This window comes from Myotis nattereri, assembly GCF_964212035.1.
Source record: "Myotis nattereri genome assembly, chromosome: 9".
In the NCBI taxonomy this organism is placed as follows: Eukaryota; Metazoa; Chordata; class Mammalia; order Chiroptera; family Vespertilionidae; genus Myotis; species Myotis nattereri.
In genome coordinates, this window is record NC_138084.1 from 19,704,357 (window position 1) to 19,725,226 (window position 20,870).

The 20,870-nt window shown below is 41.1% G+C and overlaps 1 protein-coding gene across 2 annotated transcripts in view; it reads right to left on the reverse strand.

Moving 5' to 3' along the window:
- LPXN (leupaxin) overlaps positions 1-19,076 on the reverse strand; it is a gene marked incomplete at its 5' end in the record, with an annotated part of 34,594 nt that extends 15,518 nt beyond the window's left edge. Inside the window, 5 exons of one of the 2 annotated variants that reach the window (XM_081099961.1) lie at positions 1,745-1,844; positions 8,571-8,617; positions 11,721-11,872; positions 17,550-17,620; positions 18,121-19,076. In XM_081099961.1, coding sequence (XP_080956087.1) covers positions 1,745-1,844; positions 8,571-8,617; positions 11,721-11,872; positions 17,550-17,562 — 312 coding nt within the window. Of the gene's footprint in view, positions 1-1,744; positions 1,845-8,570; positions 8,618-11,720; positions 11,873-17,549; positions 17,621-18,120 lie in introns of those variants that run through there. The other variant, XM_081099962.1, reaches the window with a different exon arrangement.
- Between the last annotated feature and the right edge of the window lie 1,794 nt (positions 19,077-20,870).

Consider the following 20,870-nt stretch of genomic DNA (forward strand, 5'->3'; position numbering starts at 1 on the left):
GGACTAAGGTTCGATTCCGGTCAAGGGCATGTACCTTGGTTGTGGGCACATCCCCAGCAGGAGGTGTGCAGGAGGCAGCTGATCAATGTTTCTCTCTCATCAATGTTTCTAACTCTCTATCCTTCTCCCTTTCTCTCTGTAAAAAAATCAATAAAATATATTTTAAAATAAAATAAAAGGCCTGCAAGGGTGACCAATATTAAGTACAAAAACAAGTAAAAATACAATAATATATCTGTATCTACAACTACATTTACATCTACATCCCAGAATACTTCTGAGTAGGTATGTAAGAAACAAAAAAAAAATATTGACTGTCGCCAAAACCGGTTTGGCTCAGTGGATAGAGCGTCGGCCTGCGGACTGAAGGGTCCCAGGTTCGATTCCGGTCAGGGGCATGTACCTTGGCTGCGGGCACATCCCCAGTAGGAGATGTGCAGGAGGCAGCTGATCGATGTTTCTCTCTCATCGATGTTTCTAACTCTCTATCTCTCTCCCTTCCTCTCTGTAAAAAATCAATAAAATATATTAAAAAAAAATATATTGACTGTCTCCAGGTGGCAGAACTGGATAATTTGGGATGAGCTGATAAGGAAACCATTCATTACAAACTTTTGTGCTTTTGAATTTTGTGCAATGTGAATGTATGGCCTATTCAAAAAATTAACAGATATTTAAAAATGTAAATTAAGAGACATGCTAAATCAATTAGATAACACCACACAATTAAACATAAAGTCTACTTTTCTAGTATTTCCAAATATACAGTTCAATGAGGAATAAACTCAGCTTTATTGTAGACATTAAAGAAAACTTATTTCTGATGTTTATTCATTTGTTTCTCTAATAAGTATGTATTATTCATTGTCAGGAACTATGCTGAGTATTGGGAGTTCAAAAGCGAGCCACAAAGATAAGGTTCTTATTCTCACCAATAACACAGATTTTTATATACTGCCTTGAAATTATGTCATAGTCGCTTCATGTATGTGTATCAAATCCTCCAACCAATTTAGAATGGTTGTAGTCTCTACTTTAAGAATTCTAGGTGACATTTCCCTTGATAAATTTTTAAGCCCATGTAGTTGATTTCCATTCCCTGCCAGGCCACATGAGCTCGCCACTCATGCTCTGGAGGCTAGAACAAAGAGATGGATTTTATCTCAATGTAGGGCTTAGGACTCCTCATGATACCCATTTTGAAAAACCACAACTGATCTCTCTTGTGTGCCCTAGCTTGTCCACAGCTCTCCTCTATCCTGCTCAGGCAGGTCGCCTTAACAGTCCTGCCACACTTTAACTAGCATTAGAGACCAGTGCCCACAGGGCTCACTCCAACCGAAAGGACGTCTTCTTTCATCTCTTTGTGTTCAAACTCTCTTCATTCGTTAGAGTCTATCCCATACCCATGCCCACCTCTGATGAACTCTCCTTGACCTCTCTACATTCCTGATGTTTGCTCCACATTATTTTGATAAACGAACTGTCTCTTATTCTATAAATATTATAGAGGTTTATGCCTCATTTTGCCAAGAACAGGCTAAGCTCCTTGAGATCAGTGCTTGGATCATAGTATCTTTTGTGTCCATATGATACATAGAACAAGGTTGAGTTCATTTATTGAATTAAATTTAGTCTGGAAAAATAAATGACAACTGAAAAGTGTCCCTCAAGGGGGAATGCAGAGCTGTGTTCCAAAGAGATACTGTAAACCCAAAGGTTTTATCACAGGGACTGTGCTCACCTTGGCCTGCATTTCACACAGGTGGGCCATGAGCTCATCCAACTGAGCAGCTGCTGAGGTTTTGGAATGTGGCAGTGACTCATTTGGCTCTTGGATGTCACTATAGGGAGAAAACAAACAAACAAAAAATCATACAAATACATCAAAACTCAAGTAAATGTAAGCCACACATAAAGTACTAGAAAATGTAGTTTTAGCTATTAAATGCTTAGGTGTCAGTAAAACTAGAGACTGAGAGAGTATTTTAAAATACATATAGGTACCAGACTAAAAATGTATCTCCATGTTCCTACTCTGCTCATCTCAAAAAGTGATTATTGTTCTCAAGTGCATGAAGAAAAGCACTGGACATATAACTGGCAGGCCATTCGCCCCCAACAGCCACATACAACGCAGGCTCTGCAAAGTGCTTTAAGACCTTGGCCCAAATGTTTGTTTTTATTTTAATAGCATTCTTTTACAACTTTAAAGTATTATACCTTTTCTCAGTTACGGTCAGGTGAGAGACAAAAAGAAATGAGAAACTAGAACAGGCATTCACCCATAAACTGAGGTCTGTGGGCCAAATTCAGCCATGCCCATTCATACTGTCTATGGTATAGCTGTTTTCCTACAGAGTTGGACAGCTGTGACAGAGAGAGATCTTATGGTCCACAAAGCTAAAATATTTGCTATTTCTCCTTTACAGAAAAAGTCTGCAGACTCTTGATAGTTTAGATAATGTGCATAATGCTGATAGATTATGACTAAATTATTAATAAATAAAAATCTGAACCAAAGACACAGAACACAGTTTATTAAAATACTTGCACAATTTGGCCGGCTGGCCGGCCGGCCAAATTATGCAAGTATTTTAATAAACTGGTCAGGCCATATGCCAGGGTTGTGGGCTGGATCCCCAGTAGTGGGGAGTGCATGAGGCAGCTAATGAATGAACCTGTCCCATCATTGATGTTTCTATCTCTCTCTCCCTCTCCCTTCTTCTCTAAAGTCAATAAAAATATCTTTTAAAAAATACTTGCATAATTGTGTATGAGAGAGAGGGAGAAGAGGAAAATGGAGGAGGAGGAGAAGGAGGGGAAGAAGAGAAAGAGAAAAAAGAAGAGAAGATAAAGACAAAGGAAATGTGTTTAAAAATAACATGGCTAGGTAGTGTTTATACTAGTCATACAAGGATGGTTCCACATTACTAATGGATTAATATAATCCTACATAATAAAAGCATAATATGCTAATTGACCGAACAGCCGAACAGCAGAACAACCATCCGGATAACCATCCAGGACCATGCTATGACACCCAATGGCACCAGGCCAACCAAGGTGGGTGCGATGCAATTGGTCAGGGGCCTGACCATTGCCCCATGACCGCCCCGCAGAGGAAGGCCCAGGCCACTGGCCGGCAGGGTGATCAATCAGGGGGCTCCACAGTTGCCCCAAAGAGGGAGGCCCAGTCCACTGGCGGGCTGCAGCGGGTGGGCAGGGCCTCCCTCGCAAAAGGGAGCCGGGTCCCGGGTCCCAGGTGCCAGAGGGAAGCCAGTGCTGGCAGCCGGGAGAAGGAAGGCCTACTCTTGCACGAATTTCGTGCATTGGGCCTCTAGTGCATTATAATAATGCATGTGGAGTGTCAGCTCAGCCAAGGGTTCGGTGAGCCTGAGTGGGGTGCGGTGAAGGATGTAGAAAAGACAAGACATAATAAGCTGGGTCTAGGTCAGGGGTGGGCAAACTACGGCCCGTTTGAAATGAATAAAACTAAAAAAAAAAAAAAAGACTGCACCCTTTTATGTAATGATGTTTACTTTGAATTTATATTAGTTCACACAAACACTCCATCCATGCTTTTGTTCCGGCCCTCCGGTCCAGTTTAAGAACCCATTGTGGCCCTCGAGTCAAAAAGTTTGCCCACCCCTGGTCTAGGTGGATCTCCTGTACCTGGCTGAGGCCACAGAGAGAGATCCAGACAGCAAGCTGAGCCTTTATTTTATAGCCAGAGGTAAACAAGGTAGTGGTCACCATAGTTACAATGGTCTTGTGAGTTTCACTTGTTTTGGCAGCACTTGCTACATCTCCCTCAGCCCATCAGCTACCCAGGTAAGATCTAGGGAGCGTCACAAGGTCAAGCCTAATTATGCTAAGAGTGCTGTGCCCTCTAAGCTGGGACTTGTTTGTGGCTTTGCCAACAGGTCAGTTTGAGGCTTAACCCTATAGCCACTCCCCACAAATTATAAGAAAAACACTTTATAAATACATTGATTAAGTGCTCAAAAGCAGTTGAAAACAAATTCAACCACCATTCCTTTGTTGAAGATAGATGTTTTTCCATATCCTTCTGCACATCCTTATCTGTCCTTTGCAACCATAACAGCTAACATCTATTTGAATGTTTTCACTAAGCCAGGCCCTGTGTAAAGGGTTTTATATGTGTCCTCTTTAAATTCTATAACAATTCTACATCAGAGTGATGTACTGTCACTCCCAAATGAAAAAAAACTGGGACTTAGAGAAGGTAAAAACTTTGCTCTACATAATACAGCTGGCAAACAATAGAGTGTGAGCCTGAAGACTGCAAAGCTTATGTTCTCTATCGCTATGCTAAACTATCCTCCAAATGATGTTTAAAGGCTATATTGTTTTCAGATGTATAATGTACCATGATTTATTAAACCCATCATTTATTATTAGACACTACACTATTTCTTTTTGCTGTTATCAATGCTGTCAAATAAATATTTGATTATTTCCATAGAGTAAATTTTGAAAAGTGGAAACAATGGATCATGCAAGCAACTGACTCAAGTAATGTTTGTAATCAACATTAACCAAGTCAGCTTAGCTAACTCCCCACCAAACTGACTCTCCCTCTCTCTTTCTCTTTCCCTCTCTCTCTTTTACACACACCACACATACACACACACGTACACAAAACCAAATATTCTGTCTTTCACTAAGTTTATTTTCAACAGTGAAAATAGAGATTTACTATTTTACTTATTTTTTTATGTATTTATCAACCAGGAGCAAAGCAGAAGGAAATAGATCTCTTTCTCTCTTAAGAAAAACAAGACTGTCTCTTGGGTTTGGCAGTTTCACTCCTGACTTACTTATGATTGAGTATGTAACAGCAGGAAATGCAGGAGGAAGGTGCATGTCTTCCCCTCTAAGATGAAGGACTTAGTCTTTTAAGTACAACATGGCGTCCTGGTAACAAAAACGATCAAGTGACTGATTCGTTCCTTGGAGGTGTCCAAGAAAAGTGCATAGGAATTCACCCTAGCAACTCTTTTCAGCTATAATCCCTTAGCAATTGTTGCCCCAGAGATGTGTCTGGGAGGTACAGAAGGTGGCTGGACAGTGAGCACATTCTGCTGTTCTGTGCCCCAGGGGAGGATAAATGTAGATTCATGTATGCGTTTGTCGAATCCTAACAACCTGTCCATCTTGAATTCCGGGTTTATTCAAAGAATTCTCACTGGCTTTTAACTAGACTCCTAGTGCAGTGTATAAAAGGAGGTAAATCATTGTCATGCTACCCTAATAGTAACTGAGTCAACAATTTAACATTCTAAGTAAGAAATGGGCTGATGGTTGTATCACTATAGCAACCTTTGATTTGTCCCCTGACCTCTTGAAGATGGTAAAGGTGCTTTGCTATGCCATCAGTAACAACTTAGTTCACTTTTCAGAGATTTTAATCATATAAATCACAAAGTATTTATAATAATAAAAGCATAATATGCAAATTGACCAAATGGCCGAACAGCAGAACGACCTTCCGGATAACCTTCCGGATGAAGCAGCAGCTGTGAAGGCCTACTCTTGCACGGATTTCGTGTATCGGGCCTCTAGTATGTTTATAAGAATCCAGACACCTCATGGGAGAGGCTTCATTGTGCAGGACTTTTCTCCCCATCCTCTCCTCTGCAATATTTTTATGAATTGTTTCTCCCTCTTCTTACTAAAATTATTTTTGTGCATGTAAAAGATACAGTTTCTAAATATTTGGTCACAATGCTGCTGGTATATCACTATATTGGAAATAGTATTACAGTGTTATACTCACAACTGGTATTGAATATGCTTTCTAGGTCCAAAGCAATGTGTACTTCATTTAAGCAAACTAGAGGAAATGGTGAACACAGAATGCAAGAAGCTAGATTCTGAGTCCCATGCTCTATCTGTACATGCCAGCCTTATTCACTCCGAATTATACCAGCCTCAGGGATTTGTAGCACTCTATTACATATTTACTAGGTCACCTGGATTTTGTCTCACTCTCCCATAAAGGTCTACACAGCATGTATCATTCAGTAATGGAAAGTGTGTCAGTCGAGGCCCACTCAGGAAAATACAGATATTGGGAGTCAGCAGAAGGAATTTAATCCAGAAATTTGATTACACAGATGATGGGAGAGCTACAAAAGCAAACAGAAGACACTGAGGGATCCCAGAGATTAGTCATAGGAGGAAGTCATTAGGCTGAAGGGACAAAGCAAAGAGGCAAAGTGATCAGACCCCAGGGACCCAGGTCAACAGACATATGCTGGAACCATCGCAGACCTGTTTTACTCCATCTGAAGCCATAAAGAAAATGTAACTGCAAATGGAGATTGTGGACAAATCTTGGGGGAGAAATGCCTTAAATTTCCGTGCCTTTCACCCTCCAATCTCTTCACACTGCCTCCCATTGGTTGAAGCCTGGAGCCTGCAAAACCCCACCCATAGGGATCAGCTCCTCTCGAAAACTAGCAAAGCCAAGAGAAGAGGGGGGAATGGGCCTGATGAGAAATCTACCAAAGATTCATATGGGGGAGGAGACATTGATAAGTTAGTACGGTGTGCCATCAATTGATCACAGTGCTAGACAGACAGGAAATGGTTGTTGTTTGGACTGGTTTTTATGTTATGTTACAGGCCCAGTGTGCGAAATTTGTGCGTGTGTGGGCGGGGGAGGGGAGAGGGGGAGGTCCCCTCTCTCTCTCTTCCTCTCTCTCTCTCTTTTACACACACACACACACACACACACACACACACACACACAGAGAGAGAGAAATCCATTGCAATCCAATCCTTCTCACAATCTGGGACCCCTAGGGGGATGTCCGACAACCAGCAAATGGACATCCCTCTTGCATTCTGGGACACTGCATGCACCAGTGACCATACTTTTCACCCAGGTGAAAGGCATCTTGCTATTGTATAGGCAGCTACATTTTTTCCCCCTGATTATAAAAAGTAGTACATAACATGATCCTCTGAGGCAGTAGTACCATTTTCCCCATTTTATGGATGGAAAAACTGAAGCAGAGAGAAGTTAAGTAATTGGCTTTGTCATACAGTTATGTGTCCGAATCAGGGCTGACCACAAAATGTGCAAGCCAGAGTCCATGCATGTCATCACTGCATCATCCTGTTTTTTCAGTGTTAGAGTAGCCTTGCCAGGTTTTAATTTTTAAATCTAAGAGACTGTTCCCAATATATAGGGTAGGGTCCCTAGGCCTGGCCCGCGATCAGAGCCGATCTGTGGGGCGACGGGCGGGTGGGGCAATCAGGGACCCAGCTGGCACCCACCTTGGCTGGTGGCCTGGTTCCACCACTGGTCTGCCCCCTGGTGGTCGGTGTGCGTCATAGCAACCAGTTGTCCTGCCTTTCGGTTTATTAAATAGGATGTTCATATGTTCATTAGTGTTTGTATCAAAGTCTTGGTTTCCTGGATTTAAAAAGCCAAAATTTACTGTTAACCTATTATGTACCAGGCATTGTTTTTGATGTTGTTTTTTGCTTTGTTTGCTTTTTACAAAGGGGCATGACCACTGGAACTGGAACACACTGACAATTGTATTAATAAATTGGCCTTCCTCCCATTACAGTAGAAAGTGTCCTCAAGTGCAAAGCTATAAAAAGACCTTTTGATAGCATAGGTCCTTTCCTTATTTAGCATCATGTGTGCACTATTGGCTGCAATTCTGAAACCAAATAAGGTGTGGCGTAGTATTCTTTACCAAGTATGAGCCTTTACTATCTACATTTTAAGGCTTTTATTTTGTTTTCCAGAATGTTGTCTGACTTTTTAAATTTCAAGCCATAACTGAAAAGAAAACAATAAAAGTGGTCTTCTTTTTTTTCTTTTCTTTTTTTTTTTACAGGCTGCCAATTCTGCTTTGGCCAGTAGAAATTATTTAGTAAATGAATCTGTTCCAATCTGTAACTTTTGTAAAAAGGTAATCTCTCCATCTGCTAAATAAATTTTGAGCAAATATGAGAAGAAGTCTATATTCATTAGTCTGCCATGGAGATTCAATCTCTTAGTTCAACTCTGAAACTAGCTCTTTTTAAAAAATCCTCACCCAATTTTCCCATTGATTTTTAGAGAGAATGGAGGGAGGGGGAGAGACAGAGAGAAACATTGATGTCAGAGAGACAAATTGATTGGATTGGTTGCCTCCCGCGCATACCGGGATCAAGTTTGCAGCCTAGGTACGTGCCCTTGATGAGAATTGAACTCAGGACCCTTCAGTCTGAGAGCCAATGTTCTATCTACTGAATCAAATCAGCTCGGGCCTAGCTCTGAATTTGTTAATGTCTTGCTGAAAATTCATTTGGTGTTTTTCTTCTGTGACTTGGAATAGCTGGGCCAAAGCATCTGTGATGATTAGAACTATTTACACTTTTTCAGGTGGTGAAGGAAAGAGCAGAAACCATTCCACCTTTGCTCAAAAACTATGGAAAGAAAAGCAGAGCAATAGGAGTTCCAAGCAAAGTATTGTCCAAACACAGATTGACAACAATTATCTAATAACTTTGCTTAAGAATTTAATATTAAAAAATACCTGTAGACGTGGGGCTCCTCGATATTAGTAGTATACACGAGCTGCACCTAAGACAGAGCGACAGAATGGATTTCTGTTAGTGAAATCTTGGTGCTTATCTACACCCAGAATTAAAGAATGTTTTTAGATTCTAAAGGAGACTGATGACTAGCATGTCTCTGAGATATCCTTTTATAAGGCAGAGGAATACCAGCCATCTCACAGAGAAAGGCCAAATTCTAAGTAGAATAGCTGCCATGTGAATAAAAAATGATCCTCTCCCTGCCCTAAAAGCACTGAATTAGAGAAGCACTCAGACAAAAATCATAAAACAACAAAATAAGCGAAGTCCCTTTATAGACCATAACATGATTAAAATTAGCATACCAAAAGAAAGAATGTGCCCTAGCTGGTTTGGCTCAGTGGATGGAGCATCAGCCTGTGGACCAAAGGGTCCCAGGTTCTATTCCGGTCAAGGGCACATGCCCAGGATTGCGGGCTCAATCCTCAGTAGGGGGCATGCAGGAGGCAGCCAATCGATGATTCTCTCTCATCATTGATATTTCTATCTCTCCCTCTCTCTTCCTTTCTGAAATCAATAAAAATATATTTTTAAAAAAGAAATAATGTGTGACTCTAAAGGGTAGTTGGCTAACAACTCATTTATTTGTTGAACAAATATTTATTGAGAGCCTGTCATGTGTCAGGGAGAGGGATGTAGCCATCAAAAAACCAAAAACCAAAAAATAAATAAACAAAAATTGTCTACCCCGATTTACATTGTGAGAAACAGATAATAAACAAATTAATATCTAAAAATAAATTAATGAACATGTAATATCAATCAGGGGTGGGAGATAGAAAATGCAGAAGAACTGGCAATTATAAATATATTCATCACCATAAAAAAGAATTAAATCTTACTGTTTACAACAACACAAATAGACCTAGAGAATAATTTGCTAAGTGAAATAAGTCAGACAGAGGAAGACAAATACCATATGATTTTATTCATATGTGGAATCTCAAAAACAAAATAAGCAGCCCTAGCTGGTTTGGCTCACTGGATAGAGCACCGGACTACGGACTGAAGGGTCCCAGGTTCAATTCCAGTCAAGAGCATGTACCTTGGTTGCAGGCACATCCCCAGTAGGGGGTGTGCAGGAGGCAGCTCTATTTCCCTAGGCAAGAGAAATAAAAGAAAAACTAAATGGGACTATATCAAACTAAGAAGGTTTTGCACAGCAAAGGAAACCATCAAGAAAATGATAAGAACACCACTGAATGGAAGAATGTATTAGCCAATGGTAGATCTAATAAGGGGTTAATATCAAAAATTTATAAGTACACATACAACTCAACAAAAAAACCCCAAAAAATCCAATTTTAAAAATGGGCAATGGACTGAATAGATACCTCTCCAACAAGGACACATAGATGGCCAAAAGATATATGAAAAGATGCTCAATGTCACTAATCATCAACAAAATGCAAATTAAAACCACTATGAGGCCCTGGTTGGTTTGGCTCAGTGGATAGAGCGTCGGCCTGCAGACTGAAGGGTCCCAGGTTCGATTCTGGTCAAGGGCACAGCCCGGCTTGTGGACTCAATCCCCAGTGTGGGGCATGCAGAAGGCAGCCAATCAATGATTCTCTCTCATCATTGATGTTTCTATCTTTCTCTCTCCCCCTCTCCTTCCTCTCTGAAATAAATGTTTAAAAAAAAAACCCACAATGAGATATCACCTCACATCTGTCAGAATGACTATCATCAATAAATCAACAAACAAGAAGTGTTGATGAGGATGTAGACAAAAAAAGGGAACCCTCTGGGAATGCAGATTCGTGCAGCCACTGTAGAAAACAGAATGAAAGTTCCTCAAAAAATTCAAAATGAAACTGCCTTATGACCCAGTGATTCCACTTTGGGTATATATCTTAAGAAATTCAAAAGAACCACTAATTCAAAAGAACTCCTATGTTCATTGCAGCATTATTTGTAATAGCCAAGAGATGGAAGCAACCCAGGTGCCCATCAATAGCTGAGTGGATGAAAATGTGGTAGTACATATATACAGTGGAATATTACTTGGCCAGCATGAATGAATTTAAAGGGTATTATGCTAAGTGAAATAAGTCAGTTAGAGAAAGACAAATACCAAATAATTTCACTTATATGTGGAATTGAAAGAACAAAAGAGATGAACAATCAATATAGAAACAGACTTATAAGTACAGAGAACAGACTGATGGTTGCCAGAAGCAAGGGGGGTTGGGAGATTGGGTGAAAAAGGTGAAGAGATTGAGAAGTACAGATTGCTAGTTAGAAAACAGTCACATGGATGTAAAGTACAGCATAGGAAATACAGTCAATAATATTGTAATAACTGTATATGGTGCCAGGTGGGTACTGGAAATATCAGGGGGAACACTTTGTAAAGTCTATGACTGTCTAACCACTATGCTATACACCTGAAACTAATACAAAATAATATTGAATGTAAACTGTGATTGAAAAAAATTAAAAACCTAATAGAAAAAGAAATACAAATTGAAGTTACAAAATAGTCATGGGGATGTAAAATACAGCATAGGGAATACAGTCAATACTATAGTAATAACTATATATGGTGCCAGGTGGATACTAGACTTATCAGGGGGGATCACTTCAAAAGTTATAAAATTGTCTAACCACTATGCTATACACTCAAAACTAATATAATATTAAATGTCAACTATAATTGAAAAAAAAATTTAAAGAAAGAAAGAAAGGAAGGAAGGAAGGAAGGAAGAAAGGAAGGAAGGAAGGAAGGAAGGAAGGAAGGAAGGAAGGAAGGAAGGAAGGAAGAAAGAAAGAAAGAAAGAAAGAAAGAAAGAAAGAAAGAAAGAAAGAAAGAAAGAAAGAAATTGACCTGGGAAGGATTAACTGAGAAGGGGACTCTTGAGCAAGGACTGATAGGAGGAGGTGAGAAAAGTTTGAAGATATCAGGAGTAACCTGGTCCAAGTAGAAGGAACAGCAGGGAGAGCACCTTTAAGTTATCTTAGAAGGATTTTCTTCTCTTTCTTGGATATATAATTGTCCTTTCACATTATTTTGTGTAGGATGCAATTCATATTCAGAAAACACTCAAACATCTGTATTCAAGGCACTCCAATAAATGAAAAGTTACCTGCAAGGGGCTTGTGTCATCCTGAACAGAAGGGCTGTCTGAAGTCTCAGCACTCTCTTTTCCGGAATACTGGTCCTTGGGAAGAGGAGCAGGGTTGGAGTATTCACCACTGTCCTGGAGGGTAGAGCGTTCCAATTCCTCCAATAAAGCATCTATATCATAACACACAAAGGAATCATAGTATAGAACATGGAAGTCTTCTGAAATAATTTTCCTCTTATATCGCTCCCCCTGCACCCCCATTCATCTCCCTCTTCTCTTGGGTTAAGACTATTTTCCTTAAAACATCTTCCCTTACTCTGTATTTTACTTCTAGAATGTGGTTTAAAGCCTCCATATCCTGGCTAAAAGATGTTTAAAGCCTCCATATCCTGTGGCCTATTTCTTATTTCCTATGGCTGCATTCAATTCCATAGTCTCACTCTATAATTTGGCTTATTTTATTGCAGGGTATTAATTTTTGTCATTTATTTGGGGTGAATCACTCATAAAGATTCCCACTTAGAAAAAAAGTAAACTCTAAATAGTTTTTCTATCAGAAAAATATAAGCAATTATACTACAGTTTTTAAAAATATACCAGGATAGTAACATTTATTCTTAACCTTGATAATTTTTTTTCTTATATCCCAAGCACATAACCAGATTCTCAAAGGAGAATATAAGTATTCTGTCTTTTTAGGGTATGGGGAAAAAAGAAAATTGGGGGGAAAAATGCAGATATTACAAAATCAAGCAAGATTTTACAGTCCAAATAGTTGATTGTTTCTCTTATATTTTCTCAGGAACAAACAATGGACTCTGACTTCAAGTATTACAATATTACCTTTCTGTTATGATGAAATTAATAACAATTAATAAAAATTAAGGTTTATATATTTAATTTAGTTATCTTAATTCTTTGAAGCAGATGACATTATTATGCTTATTTTGTAGTTCAAGAAATTACCAAATAAATTGTTTGAGTTCACACTGTTACTGAGTTCAGAACCTGGCTGTCTGATCCCCAACCCCTGCACTAACTTCAAGCCAGAAATTCCAGACCTCATTCTCACATGGATTCTCTGGGTCATCTGGGCATGACATGTTCTTCTCTGAAGCTATTTCTTCATCTACATAATTAAGCAATTATAGTACAACTAGAGGCCTGGTGCGTGAAATTCATGCACCTTAAAAGGGAATTAATTGGAGAAAATATTTTAATATTGCTATTTGCCCTTTCTCTATAATAGAAGTGTCAGTGATGAAAGAAAATTAGTAAAATATATATGAAAATCTCCCTCCTGTCAGAGTCTGGGGCACACCCTGGGACCCAGAGTCAAGTCCCCGCCCACGCACACATGCCTCGAAATTGTGCGAGACCCAAACCCGGCCGGCCCCACCCCCGCCTGGCAGGGGGGCGCAGCCTCAGGTCCCCCAGCATGTCCTCAGGTCCCCTGGCACTGGGGCCGGGGCAAGGGTGTGGCCTCAGGTCCCCCAGCCCCAGGGCAGGGGGTACGGCCTCAGGTTCCCTGGCCCGGCCTCAGATACTCCGCCCCGGCATGATGGTGTGATGGCATGACAACCATATGCATATTAGCTCTTTATTATATAGGATAATACTTTTCAAATTGTGGATCAACACCCATTAGTGATTCTCTAGTGGTTTCCTTACCACAGGTTGTAGTTTTTAAAAGTTTGCAAAACACTGGATTATATTGTTTCTAAGTATATGCCTATCTTGGAAGTCCTCAGATGAAGACAATGAACTTCACACATTATGAAAAAAAGATTTTCATTTATTTCAGATATTGGAGGGATGAATACTTCTTGATGGCATAAAAAAAGATCTAATCATTTCTTTAAAATGAAAGCTATAGGCCGAAACCGGTTTGGCTCAGTGGATAGAGCGTCAGCCTGTGGACTAAAAGGTCCCGGATTTGGTTCTGGTCAAGGGCATGTACCTTGGTTGTGGGCACATCCCCAGTAGGAGATGTGCAGGAGGCAGCTGACCGATGTTTCTCTCTCATTGATGTTTCTAACTCTCTATCTCTCTCTCTCCCTTCCTCTCTGTAAAAAATCAATAAAATATATTTTTTTTAAAAAAATGAAAGCTATAGATCTTTATATGTGAAATGTAAAACTGAAAGCAACAAATGAACAAACAAGACAAGCAAACAACAGAAACTCATAGATACAGACAACAGTATGGTGGTTACCAGAGGGAAACGGGGTGGGAGGAAGTAGCAAAGGGTAAAGGGGGTCAAATATATTGGGACAGAAGGATATTTGACTTTGGGTGGTAAACACACAATGCAATGCACAGATGATGTATTACAGAATTGTACATTTGAAACTATATAATTTTATTAACTAATGTCACTGCAATAAATTTAATAAAAAATCTACATATATTTCTAAATCATCGATCTCACAAAAAGACTGAATTTTATACACCACTTTAGAGAGAAGCAAACTGGGCTAAATTCTTCAGGAAAAATTGCCCTTCACAAATAAATTTTAATGAAAAAAGAGATGGAGAGTGAACCAATAGATTAAAAAAGACTTTAGAAAGTTACAACTAATTTTAGTATATGAACCTTAACTTAAAATAATCTGAGGATAAAAGTAAACAAGCAAACAAAAAATAAACAATCAGGAATATTAAACACTGGCTGGATATTTAATAATACTAAGTACATACTATTAATTTATTTTGGGTATGACAAGAATATTTGATTATTTCTGTTAATATTTTAGGTGTGATAATGGTATTTCATAATATTAAGGAATTACTATTAAAGATTTTTTGGGTGTGATGATGGTATTATGGTTATTTGTGTATGTATAGATTTATTTTAGAGAGCATGATGAAATATTTACAGATGAAATTATTTAATATCTGAGATTGTTTTAAAATAATATAGTTATTAAAGGAATAGGAGGGTCTATAAATGAAAAAAGATTGACCAAGACTTGATAGTTTAAACTGGTTGAGGGGTACATCAGATTTCATTAAACTATATTCTTAAATTCTCTATATTAAAAGATTTTTACAGAAGAAAAAATAAAACAAAAACTGAGGTAGAAAGAAAAAGCAAAACTTCTCTTCTCATACAGTCAGACTGAATTCCAAATCTTTAGTCTATATCCATCAAGATATAGCCCCTTTCTTTTCTATTTCTAACCTTTTCTCTAACTAGAAGTCATGGATCCTCTTAGATTCAAAATAAAAAGGCATCCTAATATATAAGGATCCGTCACGACTTAAACATCCAGATGGATGACTGAACACCAGGCTAGGGTTCCGGCTGGTGCGGCAGGAGTCAGTCCTGGTTCCTGGCTGCCCACGGGAGGGAGCTGTGGGAACGGAGCCATGCTGTGATCAGACTGGCCTCTTGGTCCCTCCCCCTTGCCTGCAGGCCCAGGAAACCAGAGCCATGCTGTGACGGGTCTGGACCAGGGATGGGCAAACTTTTTGACTTGAGGGCTACAATGGGTTCTTAAATTGGACCGGAGGGCCGGAACAAAAGCATGGATGGAGTGTTTGTGTGAACTAATATAAATTCAAAGTAAACATCATTACATAAAAGGGTACGGTCTTTTTTTTTCAATAGTTTTATTCATTTCAAACGGGCCAGATCTGGCCCGCGGGCCGTAGTTTGCCCATGGCTGGTCTGGACCCTACCCGAGGGGGTCCCGGACTGTGAGAGCATGCAGGTTGGGCTAAGAGACCCCCTCCCCGAGTGCATGAATTTTCGTGCACCAGGCCACTAGTTTACAATAAAGATTAGGAGAGAGGAGATACCATTTACAAGAGAAACAAACCATACCACTAAGAGTAGACGGTTACCCTTAGAAGGACCTGCTCACTAAAGTTATTGCAACTCTCTTTCTGGGTCAGGAGTTAACAGGCCCTTCTCTTCCTGTTTCCTGAGTGCACATATCACCAACACCCAAAGATCATCTTGCCTTTTGCCAGATTCCGTAATTTGAAGATGACTAATTTCAGGATGACAAATATGGGATGACTAGTGGAGGGGGATACTAGACTGAAAATTCTACAGTCCTTCTCTGTAGCCCTTCATCTGCAGAAATCAAATACTCATCGGTATTAACATGAAAAGATTTGTAAGCAAGGTTTCTTGGGGGTCTCATTGGATTGTAATGATTTCTTTCAGAGTCAGAGTTTGCTCTTGGTTTCTCTTTATCTAGTATCCCCGTGTAAGAAGGACGCAAAGAGGAAATACAGGCATACCTGTGCCGACCTGCCCTTCATGCTACCTCTCTCCAGCAGGAAGAGACCCATCCTGAGTTATTAGGGTAGCAATTGGGCTGACGACAATTTGAAGAAGAGGGTTAGCCACCTGAATCATCAACAGGAATGTTACCCTCCAAGCTGTGTGGTTCTTTCTATATTTCTGGACCAGATTTCTGTGTAATTTTTCCTGCTTAAGAAATGCAAAGCTGTGCAAATCTTTTTATTTCATGTTTTTGTTACCTAGGTTATTCTGTCAGCCAGAACATCTGAGCCAACACATTTCTAAAATAGGAGAATAGCTTGTAGCTTGATCCGTTTTGGTGTCATTGAAATAGTTATTTTGCTTTTCTTAGTTTTCTCATTTAAAAAAAAATGTGGATAATACCCATTTTGGTGGATTGCTAAAATGGTTAACATATGTAAAAATGTCTAGTTTTAGTTTAAGTGACCACAAAAAGTATTACTGGCTTTTTTAATTATCTGCATAAAGGCCATTACGTATCCCTAACGTAAAAAAGCAGAGCTGAACTCTAGCGGAACTCAGGTAGAAATATGAAATTCCCCAACCCTCACTCAAGATAAGAATTTGGATTCTACCCCAAGTATCCAAATAGACTTTACCTCCAAACAGTTCAATACATATTTATCAAACACCACCTTTTCCTCTTCCCTCCTGCAATTTGCCTTCCTTCCTCTACTCCTCCAACTCTCAAATTACACTCTAAACAATTTTAAAAAAAAGACAATATGTAAAATATGTTTTTGGTCATTGTTTGCACTTTTGACGTGCCCCAAATATACAAAAACCCAGGACACCCTGTAATTAATACAGCTTGGAAACTGGGTTAGTGACTCAGTGTTAGTAAGGCTGTTGGCAACAAACGTTGGCAAAGGATATGGAATGCATTCCCAAGAATGATAAATCTTACGTTACTCCAAAGGCTTGAAATCAGAGATCTCTTTTGAGCAACATGGCCAATAATTCCACTGCTGGTTTTTATTGCTTTGGAATGGAAGGAGGAATTACACTTGCAGGCCATAGAAATCTGTTCCTTCAGAGTTCCTCTGAATAAAAAGCTGAGCAATAAAATCCCTGGAGTTATTAGTGCTATGTTGTCTTGATTGAATACTAAATCCTAGAACAATTGAAACCACCCTGGCTTCTCTCCAATCTTTGTGAATCCCTCATTCTTGTACTTTTTCTTCTTCTCCTCATAACACTCATTTCTTTCTTTTTCTCCTCAAATCACATCTCTACCGTTGCCTACCGTGTGATCACTCTATGATCTCCAGTAGCCCCCAAAGGGCAAATGCGCATAATAAAATGACCATTTTAATCACAATTCAATCCAAAAGTATTTGTGTGGAGTTTACCAAACTCTCCGCCTTCTGCGCCACAGAAACAGTGAACCCATATTTCCCCAATTATAGTTCCTCGTGCTTTACTCTTAGCGAGGTCAGGAGAGAAGTGAAAATAAAATCTCCCTGCACTACCCTCCATGTGGCTAGTAGTACACCCCACCACACAAGGAGATGGCAGCCAGGTCTTTATTCCCTCAGAGTTTCTCCCCCAGGAAGCTCCTCACTCACCCAACTCTTCCATCGTCACACCCCCAAGATGCTCTGGTGCCACAGGTTGTGAGGAACCGCTTTGGTCTGTGCTGAAGAAGAGGACCGCAAAGGAACTGAATGAGACGGTGCGAAGCAGCCTCTATAACCTTTTTTGGTTCCTGTATTTGCTTAGCACTTCCTCTCTTTTGATTTGGTGAGTTTCTTTTTTTTTCTTTTCTTTTTTTATAGGTCAGAGTTTTTAAAATGGGACTGACATAGAAAAAAAGGCAGGTAGTAAAATTTGAATTCTGATGGTACAATGGCCAGGGCAATTAAGATTCAAAAGCAATTTTGAAAAATTTGAGCACCTACTACATGCCGGAATTCATCTGGAATTCATGGGAATGGCAGATTTGCACTTGTGTTTTTGCTCAATGTAAGTATCGCACTGTGACTATGCATCAGGAAACTCCCCCCCTCCCCTCCCCTTCCCCCCCACCTCCACCGCCCCCCCTGTGAAGCTGGTGGGCCATGGAGGCATTGTTTGCTTCATAGCTAGCACCCGATTCATTTTGCTATCTTTATTTAATTATCCAGAAATTTTGCTTACCTAATTTGCCGAATAGATTGTAAAATCCATTAAATGCAGCGGAGGTGTATTCACTTTGGATTCTCAGGGCTTGGTTCATTTCAGGGGTCCAAATGCAACCAACCAGAGGAGTCATGAAGAATGAGACTGGGAGATTTAAGACTCAGGTGCTAAGTTGCAGACATCTCAATTAAGCATATAATTCCTGCCTACTCACATTGCTTTACAGCAGTTTTCTGAACAGTGACGCTGAGATTAACTTTTACCTTTCTTTTAAACCACTGATTTTATTCACCTTCAACAAAATAAAACATTTACAAAGGCCTACTATGGGAAGAACTATAATTATGGCCTGGTGAAATAGGTATTACCCCATTTTTACCAGTGGAGAAATATTCAAGGAAGAGTAACTTGCTCAAGTAATAGAGTTAATAGGTAGCTTTCCTACCTAATATAATCTATATTTAACTTCAAAGCCTGTGAACTTTCCTCTATAACACAATGGTCTTTTTTTTTTTCAGATGATCTACAGCAGCGATTCTCAACCTGTGGGTCGCGACCCCTTTGGCGGTCGAAGGACCCTTTCACAGGGGTCACCTAAGACCATCCTGCATATCAGATATTTACATTACGATTCATAACAGTAGCAACATTGGTTATGAAGTAGCAACGAAAATAATTTTATGGCTGGGTCACAACATGAGGAACTGTATTTAAAGGGCCAGGAGGTTGAGAACCACTGAAAAGGAATCATTCATTCTCAATTCCCTAGTGACGCTGAAGACTTTTTTTTAAAATGAAGATTCCCACTCTGCATTTACTTTGAGCAGCCATTGGATGTCGGTGCTGTTCCAAAGCCTGCACACCTTAAAAATGGATTTGCACAAATTCCCATCCACCTATGCCAGCTTTTACAACTGAAATGCCATTAGCCCCATGAAAGTGAAAACACACTCATTAGAAAACATTTGCCGCCCTAATCTGAAGTGATAACTGAGCCAGAGCACTGGAAGGAAAATTGCACGTCAGCACTTGGCTTGCATAGATTGTACTGTATCCGCAGCTTTAACTGAATGATTAATGTGAAATTTAAATTGGATTCCCCAGATCTTGTTTCCATCCGCTTCCTTTAGGCATTTTACCCCCGGATGCTTTATTTTCCAGGGGTAAGCACGTGGTCCTGCAAATCGCTCCCAGGTTATAATGGACGAAAGAAGAAAGGAATGTGAGAGGCCCACGACCATCGCCTCGTAGATAAGCAAACGGAAACCCCCGTTTATCGGACTAGGGCAATTTAGTTGCACACGTTATTGGACGGAAAAGAAATTCCGGCAAAGGGGCTCATCTGACTGTGCTTCCTGCTCAGCCGAATCACTTAAAAGCCGCAGAAGCCGGCGGCTTCAGAGCAGGGAGCCTGAGGGAGGCCCTCGGGTTTCTCCGGTTGGTGCCGCGACACGCTAACAACTTCCCTCCAGCCCAGTGACCGCCGCCGAGGGAAGCCGGGGGCGCGGTATCCAGTAGAAACGCAACTCCACAGTGATCTCCCCAAACTTTTATTAGTAACCAAATAATTGACGGGTAGGCCCCCGCGGATCCGACACAACCAGATTCAGCCGCTGATCTCCAGGGGCTCCCAGGTTGGTGGGTCAGACACAGGAGGACGAGACGAATACTGCAGGCATGAGCGCCAGCCGGAGGAGCCTCCTAACCAAGACCAAGGTAAGAGCTATGACGTGACCACCCTAGAAATGCTTCGCCCACGCCAAGAAAACAAGCCGGGAAAACCTCCCCAGGAAATCCTGACAGGTAAAAGGCTCAAAATTTGCGCCGGGATCTGCTTAGGTGCCGCGCCTTAACCCGGAAACACTGCCTCCCAGGAAAAGTACACTTGGACTGTGGAAATACTAAAAACTACTTTCCCCATCCTGCATCGGTCAAAAACTCCCAGCAACCATTTCGCCTCTGGTTTCCTACCTTCTATGCCCCTCCCCCACCAAACCACAGGCTAAGTAGGACTTCAACTCCCAGAATGCTTTTGAGCAAGGTAACTATGCGCATGCGTCGAAGAGGCGGACCCTCCATGCCCTCACGACCCCGCTTCTGTTCTACCGCCGCCATTTTTTCAGAGACTTTCATCCGGCAGCGACGGGGCTTTTTTTCTTAAAGGAGAAGCGACAGCTCAAAAAAATTTCCCCCGTCTCCCTCAAGACCTCGCAACGCTGGGGACAGAAAGGCCACATACAGGAAAGTGGGGTCTGGGTGGAGGTAGAAGAACGCCGGGGCTACTTCCGTGCCTTTGAGGAAGGATAGAAAGAGCCCTTGTGGCATTAGCGGATCCTTAGGGAGGCAGGTGCGCGCGCAGCCACTCCAGGGAGCGCGCGAGGCGGGGTAAGAGGTGCTTTTTTTCCCACCAACCTCTTCGCGAAACCGGCCCCACCCCCTGCCCCTAGTGCGCGTGGAACTCCGGAGAGGGAAAGGTCACTAGGATTGTCGCGGGACGCGGCCGTTTAACGGTGAGAACGGGTGCGCGGGGAAGGAAACCTCGCGCGCTCCCTTGGAGCTGCCCCCTGATTGGTTCAAGGAAGGGGAGGGGGCGGGAACCCGGTACGTCGCTGCGTGAGGGAGGGCGGGGCGAAGAAGCCATTCTTCCTCTCCGATTGGCTCGCGGAGCGTTTTGTCGGGCGCGCGCGCGCGGCGCCAGGGGTAGGGGGCCTTGAGTGGCAGGGGGCGGGGGGTACGCTCTGAGCCGGGCGGAGGGGTGGGGGGGGAGA